General features: G+C 44.8%; 1 protein-coding gene across 1 annotated transcript in view; it reads left to right on the top strand.

Moving 5' to 3' along the window:
* Positions 1-13,877, top strand: part of CLIP2 (CAP-Gly domain containing linker protein 2) — a 125,396-nt gene that overhangs the window by 91,257 nt on the left and 20,262 nt on the right. The window contains exons 8-10 of the mRNA XM_034752210.1: positions 1,615-1,675; positions 8,790-8,894; positions 10,895-11,839. Coding sequence (XP_034608101.1) covers positions 1,615-1,675; positions 8,790-8,894; positions 10,895-11,839 — 1,111 coding nt within the window. The remainder of the gene's footprint in view (positions 1-1,614; positions 1,676-8,789; positions 8,895-10,894; positions 11,840-13,877) is intronic.

The raw sequence follows: 13,877 nt of genomic DNA, 5'->3' as shown, positions 1-13,877 counted from the left end.
TAAAGACTAACAGATTTATTTGGGCATAAGCATCTGAAGAAGTGAGGTGTTTTTACCCACGAAAGTTTATGCCCAAATAAATCTGTTAGTCTTTAAGGTGCCACCGGACTCCTTGTTGTTTTTGTGGATACAGACTAACATGGCTATCCCTGATACTTGACATATTTTTGGCATTCTTCTTATTCTGTCATTAGAGAGGAAAGAGAAACACTCCCAGCCTGGGGCTCATCCCAGTCCTATAACTCTAGTTATGGGATCCCACCTTCCACAAGGACATTTCCTGCCCCACCCTGCTTTGCAAGGTGATAATCTTGAAGGCATCTGTGGGAAGGGAGGGGAAAGCTGAGTTGGACCTTTGTTAACCAAGCACCAGGTACTGTCCCTGTCCCTGTGCCCTGTCACATGTGCTTTCCCCCAAATCTCAGATCCTTCAGACAGCATCTTCCGTGTACATGTGCTAGCATATGAGACTTGTGTTGCTGAGACTGCACTGAGAAAGAAGGTCTGCTCTAGTTGGCCAAATGATCCAAGGACTCCATTTACAAAAAGCCTCCTGCTGATGGTGGGAGTATAAAGATGTTTCCCTGGGCTGTGTGTTTGGTAGTTGAAAGGAAAATAGTGACTCACTCTCCCTTTTTATTTGAAAGATGTCCCGTCTGAAGATGTTCGTTCATGCACAGGACTCCCACTCTTTCCCAGCTCCCTTTCCACGCTACAAGAAGCAAGAGATTGTTTAACCCAAGACAGCTGAGTTCTTGCCTAAGCAAGAACAGATGCCTTCTCTAATTAGAAGAGGTTTAGACAAGGAAGCTTGTTTTTAAAGTTTGATATACAGACAGAGCTATTTTTATCCGGGATGGAGAATCACCGAGTCCTTACATCTGGTTCCCACGGCAACATCCACTGCACAAGTTTATTATTTTAAAAAAATCTGATAAAAGAACAAAGAGGGTTGAATTTACCAAGAAGATTGAATTGCAATTATATCATTAGTGGGTTTTATTTTTGTAGTGGAGGTGCGTGTGTGTGTGTGTGTGTGTGCGTGTGTGTGTGTGTGTGTGAGAGAGAGAGAGAGAGAGAGATGCCTGTACAGCATTAGTCTCTTGTGAAGATTTTTTCTGCCAGCCTGGTTCATCATTCCCACAACATGGGGACGTGAAAACTGCCCATAGTCACCCTTGAAGGGAAAAGCCCTGATTGTCTGTGAATATCCAGTAATGAACCCTTCGGCCCTTGGCACTGCCGTTCCCAATGCTTGCCTGCGAAGTGAATAGCTGGCAGAGAAACCTTGCTCAGTCCTATGATGCCAATGGATTAAAGTCAAAGCCAACTCCTCCAATATCTCCAGTATCCATATGGAGCTGTACAGCCGCCATGCTCACTGTGGTACGGCACATTGCAGAAAGAGGAGTATCTGCTTTGCATTAATTATGCTAATTAACTGCCTTCCACAGGGAGTGCTTAGCTTCTGCTGAGTTGTTTGCGTATATGATTTATCCATATCCCACTCCTCATGTCCTTTTGTTTTGAAGGGGCCTTTTATGGCAGCTACTTAGTGATACAGTTTTAATCCTGGCATGACTGATTTTGGCTTTTCTCCCCTCACCCCCACAGGAAAGTGGAGGATTTGCAGTTCCGAGTGGAGGAAGAATCCATTACCAAGGGAGATCTGGAGGTAATTTGCAGCACACTCACTGTAATGTATTGTCTGCAATTGCATTTGAAACTTTCCTTTAACAATTTCTGCTGCCTTTTGCCCAGCTCTGTGACCAGGGTGTGCTAGTAATTGCCGTGTAGGGCTGATTCATTACTTATTACAGCAAGGCATTGATAGTGAATTGTGAAAAATTTCCCACAAGGTGTTAGCTGGTCATTGTTATTCCTAGAGATCCACTTAGGATTAACCATGACCGGCTTGCATGGTTTTTAAACCTGACTTTGTCCTAAGTCATATTAAACGTCCAGGTTAATTAAATTGTGTGTGTTAATGCATTCTAACATACCTTTTCCCACTGCTCTGTCCCTGGCCTGTCTCTCATTACTAGCAGCTTCAGTAAAGTATATGATCCATATCCAGTGGGAGAGCAATTGTATCCCAGCTGTATCTGGGTACAACGCCACACATTCCGATCTAAGCCTTCATCCTCCAGGACTTTTCGGTGGAGTCCTCCTCTCACAAGCACAGGCAGCTGTGGTTTGATGTTGCAGTGCCCTTTTTTGGAAGGCGTAGGGGTCTTTCTGCACAACGGGACTGCAGCCAGCTTTGTACAAAAGCGATCAGCATTGGGAGATGACCTTCTGTCTCAGGTTCCAATTCAGGCAAGGTTTCCCTTGCAGGAGGAGTAAGGAAGAGTGATCTTTCAAAAAGGCAAGGTTCCTTTGCAGAAGGGCAAAGCAGTGTCCAAAATCTCTCCTTCCCCTTTCCCTGGGCTCTAGAATTAGGCTAGTTAAGTCAGCCAGGCCTGTCGAGGGATCTGCTTCAGCAATCAGTAGTTCAGCAGTAAATCGATACGAGGCCAGAACCTGGCAGAGAAGGCAAATCCTTGAACGAGGCGGCTCTTGGGGTGCGGTGTGTTTTTCTGGACATTAGAGACACAGAATTGCTTTGACCACCCTTAAGAATAAATCTCTGCTTTTTATTGGGAGGAGATGGCAGAGCAGCAGAATGGGGGATTGGAAAGGTGCAGTGTGAGGAGAGCTTCGCTAAAGCTTTTCTAGTGCAGTGAGCCGTGCCTACAGAACCCCTCAGCTCTGGGTTTAAAACCAGCCAGGGGATAATTGCAATGGAACAGGGCTTTTGGAAGGGGTGTGTTTCGTTTTCACAGGATGACAGGCTGTCCAGGGCTAAGTGCCTCAGTGATATTCGGTTCCTGGACATTATTACATGATGTGTGGCTGGGTTATTCTGCAGATGAAGCAATTGCGAGTAAGAAAAATAAAACCGAGCTTGCTGATTGTACCGGATGTGGTTTTTATCTTTTACACACACATAGCCCTGTGTGGAGCTCCTTATCAATGTCAAGCTTCTCCATCTGTGCCTGGTGGAAATCACCTCTCGGAGCAACAGGGTAATTCATTCGCTACGGTTTACTCAGTCTTTGGTGTCTCTCCTGAGAGTAACCCCTTGGGATGGGTCTTCACTGTGGAGTTAACTTGGGATCTTACTCAAGTGTTGCTCCTAACCTTCCACCCCATCATTTACACATCAGACCCTCTCACCCAAGTTTAGTGCTATCAGTCCAGGCTACTTGGCCTAGCTGGGCGATAGGCTACAGTCCGAATGAGGTTTTCACTCTGGCTGGTAACCCACCCTCTTTGCAGTGAGGACGCAAACTAAACCACTCAAGTGCTATTCACCACTGCCTTCCCACAAGTCCCCTGTGCGCCTAGAAGGACAGATGGATTCTCCCACAATTCACTGGGACAGAATCAGGGAGTGGCACAAAGAACTGTGGGATGTGCCCCCAGAAGTCCTAGCGACATGTGTGGTGTGCCATGCCAGTGAGGGCAAGCGCTTTGCAGTGGGTCTGCTTGCACCCGAACTAAGAGGTGCTGATCGTCTGAGTTAAGAACTCTGCAGTGAAGACAGACCCTAAGGGATTGAATGTGATGGTGGTTGAGATTTTCAGAAGCACCTAAATGACTTAAACAAAAGCCCCACTGAAAGTCAAAAGGACTTGTGCTCCTTGATCACTGTAGGGGCTTTTGAACATTCTAGACAGAGGGCCTTTTTGTTCGGTGAACATGTGTTCCCTAGTGAAACCCACTAGCTCGTTTCATGTAAAGCCACCCTAGAGCCATCCAGTGGTTACTACTTTCAGTCACTACCATCTTTGTTCAGCTTTGAACTAGCCAACTGGGGTATCTGCGGGGCTCAGGCTCACAGGGCTGTTGAATTCCAATGTAAATGTTCAGGCTGGGGCTGCAGCCCAAGCTCTGGGATCCTTCCACCTTGCAGGGTCCTCGAGTCCGGGCTCCAGCCCCAGCCTGAATGTCTACACTGCAGTTAAACAGCCCCTTAGTTCTAGCCTGCCAGCCCAGGTCAGCTGGCATGGGCCAGCCTCGGGTTTTTAATGGCAGTGTAGACACAGCCCTTAGAGGCAAAAAGCCCAGTAACCCATTGTCAGTTGCCCTACCCCAACCTTCCTACATCCTTTGCCCTGCTGACTGTCTTTGGGGAGCTGTGATTGCAACGTTTATCCTTCAGGATGTTCCAGCTTTCATTCTTCATTAAAAGGCCGTTTCCAGATCCTTCCACATTGTACAATCAAGCAACGGGAGACTCTTAAGGTTGCAAAATGCCCTTACCTCCCCGCAGAGCCCAAGAGCATCATCTTAATGGTGTCTTGGTTCTCTGGGGTTGGGGAGGAAGTAACTTGAAATTACTCCTGAACTCAGAGTCTGTGCTGCCCAAGCAGGCCGAAGCACTAGACTCAGTGTCTATGGGGTGAACATAACAGCAGCGTTAGGTTTTTAAATAGAGCCCGACCCACCCCAAATGCTGAGACATTCAGTGATGTAGACATCACCAATGGCGTCTGCCTAGGTCATTTTATAAAACAGAGTGGTGTGCTCGCAGCCAGCCGCATTCTACACAGAGGTGACCTTCCAGCACATCCCTTTGTGAGCGGATCGCTGCATCCACATACTGCAAACAAGCAAGCATGGCACTTTCCTGAACATTCATTCAACTGGACGATCCAGTGACTGGGCTTTTAGTCAAGGATGTGAGCAAGATCGGATGCTTTATGTGGACAGGAGGGGCCTAGCACAACAAGTGCTTTATCAAGGAGGGTGACAAGACCAAGTGCAGCTCTGTGCAGGTTAGAGATGTTCTTTTGGCCACCTGTAGTCTGTGACTGCAATTTTAGCAGCTATAAATGCTGCAGGGCTGTCTAGCTAGATCTCATTTATACTGAGAGGACAGGGACCTCCACAACAATTTGATTAGATTTTCTCCATTTATATGCTTCTGTAGTGATCCTAGGGATGAGAAGGCTGATGTCGTCATAAGTAACAAACAATAGCAAGTACAGTGTGTGTCGAGTATAGGAATACTATCAATCAGATTGTCATACGGTGCATGCCAGTATCCCCACTGAAGAATCATAGAATAATAGGATTGGAAGCGACCTCGAGAGGTCATCTAGTCCAGTCTCCTGCCCTCATGGCAGGACAAAGTGTTATCTAGACCATCCCTGACAGATGTTTGTCTAACCTGCTCTTAAAAATCTCCAATGATAGAGATTCCACAACCTCCCTGAGCAATTTATTCCAGTGCTTAACCACCCTGACACGTAGGAAGTTTTTCCTAATGTCCAGCCTAAGCCACCCTTGCTGCAATTTAAGCCCATTGCCTCTTGTCCTATCCTCAGTGATTAAGGACCTCTTCCTTGTAACACCCTTTTATGTGCTTGAAAACTGTTATCATGCCCCTCTCAGTCTTCTCTTCTCCAGACTAAACAAACCCAGTTTTTTCAATCTTCCCTCATAGGTCATGTTTTCTAGACTTTTAATCATTTTTGAACAGAAGAAAGATGCTCTCAATTGATCATCTTCCCATTTTGTTCCTCCAGAACTCTTAATCCAGTGTATTTCAGTGGAGTCTAGAGAGGTCTCTGCCCAAATATTAGTAGGCATAAAGACAGGAGCGAGCCACAAAGCTCATGTTCAGATTTGGAATTCTCTAACATTTGGAGATATTTAGATCTGTGATTTGAGTTCCCTGATGGATGTAGGGAGGAGCTGTGAAGTTTGGCTCAAAACATCTCAGAGAACGCAGTGTGACCTAGCTCCAGGCCCATCTCTAGGCAGCATGATGTTGCTATAGCCTTTAGCCTTTAGCAAATGGGAGGCAAATGCAAGAAAGAGCTAAAGCCTATTTATAATAGATGATCTTGTAATAGGAAACCTTAAAATCCTTAGGAGACACTGTTGCGATCATCTGCTGGAATTCGAGAGATACCTCATGCGTTTTAGTGAGAAATTAGCTATTTGTATAGCTCATAATGTGCGGGTAGTAATTAGGGTTAAAATTGGACCTGAGCCATAAAGTTTGGATCTGAATTCCCTCAAATTTTGGGGCTGAGTGGATCTCAGAATTTGGTCTGGTCTAATTAGGGCTGGATGAAAGGGTTTGTATAAAGTAAAAGATATGTGAGTTCATCTTAATGTTGAAAAAAAACCCATATTTGAGGTCTGGAAACAGTCATTTAACTTCTCCTCTGTTTTTCATTTCCGTATGCCTCTGGTCTTCCAAGGTTTTGGCTAACAGCAGGATGACTGGAATACTAAGGGAAGCTGCTCTGTGGCATTTCCAGTTGAACCAGAAACAGAAGTATCAGTGTCAGGTATCTTGCGAGATTCCTGGATTAGTTTTGAAATGGATCAGTAAAAGATCCCACCTTTGGAGCGCTTATACCTGACCCCTTGGAGAACAAAAGTGGGTGGGAAATTACTACCATTAAAAAGATTCTGAACTGCTCGTTGAGATAATTTTGTGAGTCCACATAGCTGAAGGTTCAGTCAGACTAGCTGTTGTTGTTGTAAATGCATACTAAAGCCATTGAAGTTAATGGAATAATTCAGGATTAACGGCACTGTAAGTGAAATCAGAACCTGGTCCAGCTCTTAGGAAGAGCATCTTTGAGCTATGTGGAGATTGGGGGGGAAAGCCAGTCAAAGTTTCTCCCTTTTCCTTTACAAATATCCAGCTCATGTCTGTGCTTCAACTAAGGTTCTTTGGCAAGCCTGACAATGCTTGGAGACCTCTTTTAAGAGACGTTGTTTGTCTTCTCCACCTGGGGTCAAATAGGACTGATAAAACTTGAAGTGTCCTGAATATACCCCCCACAGCACACCTTTCATGATCGATTGGTCCTACACATGCCTATTACAACCTGTGGGAAACCTCATCCAGTGCATTGAATGCCCCAGTAAACTAGACAATTACTAGTCTCGAATGGACTCACACAGAAAAGTAATAAGACAAAAACACCCTATCACCTGGGGGTGAACAGTCACTCCATAGCTGACCTCTCAGGCCTCATCCTTAAGAGAAACCTGCACAACACCTTCAAAAGATGAGCCTACAAGCTTAAATTCATAACTCTGCTAGACACCAAAAATCATGGACTGAACAGAGACACTGGTTTTATGTCTCATTACGACAATCTGTAACCCACTAGCTCTCATTTGTCCTATGACTGCAGAGGTTCTAATTGCCTGCTTCATTTTGAACGGTTTCTTGCAACATGTTAACTCCTTATACTTAATAATTGGTTCCACCTTGTATTTAGCTGTGACACTCGGATTACCTTTCCCAGACCTGAAGAAGCGCTCTGTGGAGCTGGAAAGCTTGTCTCTTTCACCAGCAGAAGTTGGTCCAAATAAAGATATTGCCTCACCCACCTTTGTCTTTCTCATATCCTGGGGCCAATATGGCTATGATAATATTGCATGTACCTGGCAGTCTTGATTTTCATCATATTTGATCTGATATTTAATAATATTTTCCAGACTTTAAAAGAAAATACAGATTGGTGCAAACTTAAACTTTCTCCATTCACAGAAAAGGAGCCAAAGTTCATTCATTCTTTTCCATCTCAGATCAGGTTGTAAAGAAAAAAAATGCGAATGAATTCAGGCTTGGGAATGGGGGGGAAAAATAATGAAGTGGCAAGTGAAGGACAGAAAATTGCCTAGAACAACTTAAGTAACCTTATAGTCCTTGTCACGCTGTGGTCTTGGTGGATCAACTTTGTATTCAGTAGAAAATCGTTTTGAAAGTTAAAAATGTGAAAGCTGAAGTTTGCATGTTGATTTCCCGCCCCCCCTTTCTTCACAGGGAATTTACATGATATCGGTGGCCAAAACTGATGTGCTTAAATAATAATTTTGCTACCGATAGAGGAGTGTTATCTAGTTATTAGGGCAAGAGACATTGAGTCAAGACTTCTGGGTTCTAATCCTGACTCACCCACTGAACTTGGGCAAATAACTTAACCTCTCTGTGCCTCAGTTTACCCAAGTAAACTGAGACACGGGGGAGGGGAGGGGTTGTGAGACTCAAAATTTGAAAATCACTTTGAAATCCTTAGCTATAGATGCTGTACAAATGCAAAGCACTCAGTTATACAATTGTTTTCTACTTAAATTTCCTCCATTGCTTTACATGAGGTATATTTTCTGATATTGTCACTACACCGTGTACAGCTTGTCGTCAACTACATCATAGTTCAAACTCTCTCTTTCTTGCAAAAGGCGAAAGAGACTCCCGGTAATTTTCAGTGCACTGCAGTGAGCAACTCTGCCAGTAGGCAGCCTCCAACTGCCCACATTGCTAAGAGTGAGCACAAGGCCTACGGTGAATGGTCTTGAATTGGTGCATAGACCTTGTACTGACGCGCACTGCGCTGGGGTGGATTTCTTCTGTTCCGAAGTATTCTCACTATGGCCCCATTCAGGAAAGCACATAAGCACCTGCTTAAGTCTCATCCCCTTTAGTGGGACTTAAGCCCCCTTCGTGAATAGGGATGCTTTGCTAAAATGGGCCCTATAAGAGGAGTCCACTGTGTCTTAAATAGCCACCCTGAGGACCATGTAAAATCCCTTAGTAACCTATTTCTGTTTGGATGAATTTTCCTGCCTGTTCAGATGTTTATTCTCCTCCCGTTGTGAACTGCCTTTCCTTGTGTTGTACATGGAACATGATGTTGCAGCCTTTTCTCTCTGTTTTCTGCTCTCTCCCCTGTTGTCGTTGTTGTTTTTTCTTCCCTATGTGTGACCAGACTCAGACGCAGTTGGAGCATGCCCGAATACGGGAGCTCGAGCAGAGCCTGCTGTTTGAGAAGGCACAGGCTGAAAAACTCCTCAGAGAATTAGAGGACACCAGGGTAATCCCAACCCCACTTGCCCTGCCTGCAAACCAGTGTGCTTGTCAGCTGCATTGATGCCAACAACGCCTTGTTTTGGATTTTGTTGTTTGGTTTGAGTTTGGGCTTCCATGGTTTTTGTTTTGTTGTTTACTTTATTTGCACTCCCTTTCTGGAAGTGGTAGCACCATATGATTTTGCCTTTGCTTCTTGTGTGGTGACTCATTTCTCTGACTTGAGTTTGCTTCTCAACCCCATGACGCCATTTGACATGAGCTCTTCACAACTCACCATTCGATTAACACCGCCAAATAAATAACAACAATTAAACCTTGCACGGTTCATTTTGCTTCCGGAGGTCCTTTTGAGCTACAGTAGGAAATAACAGTGTGACAATCAATGCTGCAAACATCCTTCCTCCTATTGTGGGTGCTGGAATTTGAGATCGAAGATAAGGGTGGAGAGTCTGAATGGAACTGCTCCAAAGTCGTAGACTACAGGGTTAGTTAGACTGTTGCAGTGAATGCAAGAAAGGCTGTCAAGAGGAGCAATACATCAGGGCTTTAAGGAGCCTTGTTCGGGGCGGGTGAGGAGAAGGTTTTTCATGAAGGTGTGACGTGGTGGGGAGAGCAGTTGATTTAAAAAAGACAAGCAGACTGTCAGGACTGTGATGTGGTCAGAGCAGGGCCTAGTGGTCAGAGCCCGAGTCCAAGCCAGGGATCAGAGCTGGGATCAGGAACCAAGCCAGAGGTCAGAGGAGGAATCAGAAACTGGGGATCAAGCACAAGTCCGATCCAGTGCAGCTGCCAATCAGGAGATCTCCCAGTTACTCAAACAACTTCCCTGTGCCGCCTTCTGGCTTAAATAGTATGGTTGGGCCAATCGGTGGGGCCGATCATCATCTCCAGTCATGATCCTCATGGGTGGGGCCTCCGGGATAGGTCAGAGTTCTCCTAGCCCCTCACGTCCAGGAGTTTTTGGGGGGGCTGCCTAGTAGCGGCCAGGGTGTGAGAGCTACGTGGGAGCCTGAGGGCCCTTACATTAACTTGTCTGTTGTGAATCTGTAGAGATCACCCGAAAGGCCAGGCTGGAGTCTTCCAAACTGGTGAAAGGGATTTGAGCACCCAATTTCCATTAAAAATGAGCGGGAGTCAGGCATCCAGATCCCTTAGGCAGCTTTGAAAAATGTCAGCCTAAACAAATAAATAGAATGGATCAGTTCTGTTTCGGTGCTAAAGGAGTAAATGTTGTAGATTTGCTTGTTTGTTTGTTTTTACATTTCCTCTTATCAGGTCTGTTGTTCTGTACTCAAAGGTGCCCACGCAACCCAAGACCTCCACCGTGATCAGCAGTCAACTCAGGCCAGAAAGATTAAACTCAGAAAGCTAAGAAGCTACTCAAAAACCTGTCATGCAGTGTAACCCATGGCCAGCAGTTTATTATCTTACATCTTCTAGCATTCAACCTTATTTTTACTTTGCTAATAAATTCTAACCAGACTCCATGTGTAAAATTCCTTTTCCTTTTACACCAGGGTAAACCATAAAGTTGTGAAGGTGCCAGAGGCTCTGAAGAGCTGAGCAATAAAAGGAAACGTTCATGATGTGTACAATCCTGATTTTAATATCTACCGTATTCCTGAGTGTACAGTAGCATTTTCTATGCATCACCTGGCAAGCAGCCCAGTTCAGAAATATGATGAGATTTCAGGACATTATTTTGAATAAACCCCTGTACCCTTTTAGTAGCTAATATTACAACAGTTGTTTCAAAGAGACAATGTTGTTTCTGAAGCAGACCAACGGTTCAAATTGAAAGCATGCATTAAAAATCAGCAAGAAAGTATTGTTAATTACCCTGGTGCAAAAACTGTAATCGGATTGAGGATGATGTTTTTCTTTTTAAACTTTGGCTAATGTGTTTGGGATTTGACTGTCCCTGGAACACGTCTACTAAAGAGAAGCAGACAGCAAGGAAAGGTGAGAACTTACTTTGTCTTTTTTTTTTTTTTATTGTTTCAGTTAACTACGGTAGCAGAGAAGTCTAGAATCCTTCAGCTGGAGGAAGAGTTGAGTATCAGGCGCGGTGAGGTGGAGGAGCTGAGACAATGCCTAAGGAACTCTCACCAGGCAGAGACCCCTGAGCACAATCTTAGTCTGCAGTCAGAGGCGCTTCGCCTGCGAGACCAGCTGCTGTCTGCCAGCAAGGAGCACCAAAAAGAGAGCAGCCAACTAAAGGAGAAGCATGAAAAGACCCTGAAGAAGCACCAGCAGGAGATAGAGAAGCTGAAAGCCGTCAATGAAAAATATTCCCAGGAAATCGTTGACCTGAAACACAAAGTTCAACAAGCCACCAATGAGAACATGGGGCTGATGGACAATTGGAAGTCCAAGCTGGACACCTTGGCATCTGACCATCAGAAATCTCTGGAAGACCTCAAAGCCACCCTGAACACAGGCCCTGACACCCAACACAAGGAGATAGTAGAACTGAAGGCCGTGGTAGAGAGCATAAAGATGGAGCACCAACTTGAATTGGAGAACCTTAAAGCTAAGCACGATATCGAGACTGCGGTTCACATAAAGGAGAAAGAAAGTCTGAAGCTGAAGCTGCAGGAGGCCAGCGACGAAGTGGAAGAAAGCAACAACAACTGGAAAATGCAACTGGAAACCAAAACAAACCAGCACCTTCTAGAACTTCAGGACATGAAGGAGAAGTGCCGAGATGCCGAACTGAGAGTGCACGAACTGGAGAAGCTACACAGTGAATATAAAGATCAGGCTCAAGCAATAGCTTTCTTGAAAGAGCAGATTTCAGTGGCTGAGAAGAAGATGTTGGACTATGAGACACTACAGAAAACAGAAGCCCAGAGTAAACAGGAGATCCAAAGATTGCAGGAAAAAGTGCTTGTCTTAGAGAACAAACTGCAGTCCATGGAGTCTCTGCATCCTTCTCAGCATGCCAATGTATGGGTTTGGGCTATTCTGTTTATGTTGTTTTGTCCCTATTATTCCTCTTAGGGCTAACCTGAATTTTGCCCTGTAGTATAATTTGCTTGGGCTTCTTGGCTTGAAAGCCATCTGATTATTTTTTTAAATCTTTTACCTATATCTTTCATTGTTTTTCTGAGCAATCCTATCACATTACTGGGTGGGCCCATGATGGGGGAGGAGGATTAGGCATTGCCTGCTCTGGGTAAAGGAGCTCATGGAAGTGAGGGCACCTGTAAGGAGACCATTCTGCGTGGGGAGTTGGACTAGAAGGTGTTTGCTGGCAGCCAGGAGTCGCTAATGCGGAGGCGGTTCATGTGCTTTTACAGAAGGGCTGAACAGTCAGGGTAGAGAGGTAAAGACAGAACCGGTATGAGATTAGGATATAGCCTGACCTAGGACTTCACCTGAGGTCATCCTCCATCAGTGGAAGTCAATGGGAGCCATAAGGGAGGAAGGCTGCTGTGTGGTTAAGCCAGGAGACTGGTAGTTGGGACATGATGGGTCTATCCTGACTCTGCCACTGACCTGCTGTATGAAGTTGGGAAAGAGCACTTGATTTCTGTCTTTCAATTTCCTCATCACTGACGGGGGCATTGATAAGTCCCTGTCTGGCAGGGTGTTTATAAGAGAAGGTTATAATGGAACAGCTGATGGGGATGGTCTCACAATGGGGGGTGGAGGGGAGAAGGGAAGTCTGCCAATCAAGGCACTAGACACACATAATGAAATGCCTGACTTCAAGGTGATTCATCCACATCTTAGTGCTGATTGGAGGACAGGCAGTAACTATCATAACCATGGAGGGATCTGTTTCTTCTGAGCTTATTATATGTTTCTGTAGCCCACCAGCCTTGTTGTTCTGATGCCCTGCCGTCTGTCACATGGTAGGTACCCTTCCATCTTTATGAGATGACATAAGGACAAAGGGTCGGTCTGTGACTTATTCACACCACTTGTGCTAGGTGATAGGAAAATCACTGCACAGCCTCTGCGTGTTTGGATCCTCTGCCCATACTTACACTTTGCGCCAGAAGCTAGATAAAAAGAATATTCAAAGCAAGAGAGAGTTCCTGTCCCAGTGGGATACAGACAACCAAACGCAAGTCTTGGAATAATCATTGTTTGCTTGAGAATAGGCATTTGGAAGGGACCCCACTGCTCCAAATTAAGGCCCCAATCCTGCAAACATTTACTATGTGCTTAATATTACTGCCCTGAGTAGTCCGATCAGTTGCATGGTAGTAAAGTTCAGCAGCTGCATGTGTGTTTGTTAGGTTGAAGCTTAATGCTAGTAAAATAGCATGTGTATTGGGTGTGAAAGGAGGGAAAGAAACAAAAAGAGAAGGAAGAATCTTAAGCATCAATAATGGTATTTGAAGGGTTCTCCGACGTGCATCCTCTCTCCTAGCTAGGCATGGATTCTAAATACAAAGGAGGCAATTCCAAAAGGCATGGCATGGAAAGCTACAGAGCTAAGGCCCCACCATTGCTGCACTCAGGGAAAATATACAGGGAGTTCTTTAGTAGAAAACCCCAGCGTCCTAGAAATGAGTTTCTGTCTACGTCCAGTCTTAAGAAGAGTAAATAAAAAGAAAGAACCGAAGGTCCAATCCAGAACCCATTAAAGCCAATGGAAAGACACCCATTGACTTTATTAGGCATTCGACTGGGCCTAACGTGTCTTGAAAGATCTAACCGTCAGAGAGAAAGCAATCATATTGACACTCTGATGCAAATTAAGGCCAAGAAAATGCAGCTTGCTGCTGGACTGAAGGCATGGACAAAAGCAAGAGACTGTCACTGACAGAAGGTAAATTCTGTTTTTTTTTTTAAATATCTTGGCTAATTTAACAGAACATGAATTATTCAAATATTTAAAATAAACAAATGTATCTTGTAACTATACAGACTCCTGCTTTCCCGTGCATTCAAACAGGTGCTTCGTGGGTTTTGGTAAGTTGCAGTGAGATGGCTTTTGTCACTGAGAGTCACACCAGAGGCAAGTCTTGCA

Source organism: Trachemys scripta, chromosome 18 (genome assembly GCF_013100865.1).
Source record: "Trachemys scripta elegans isolate TJP31775 chromosome 18, CAS_Tse_1.0, whole genome shotgun sequence".
Taxonomy (NCBI): Eukaryota; Metazoa; Chordata; order Testudines; family Emydidae; genus Trachemys; species Trachemys scripta.
This window is presented reverse-complemented; position numbering and strand designations above follow the sequence as displayed.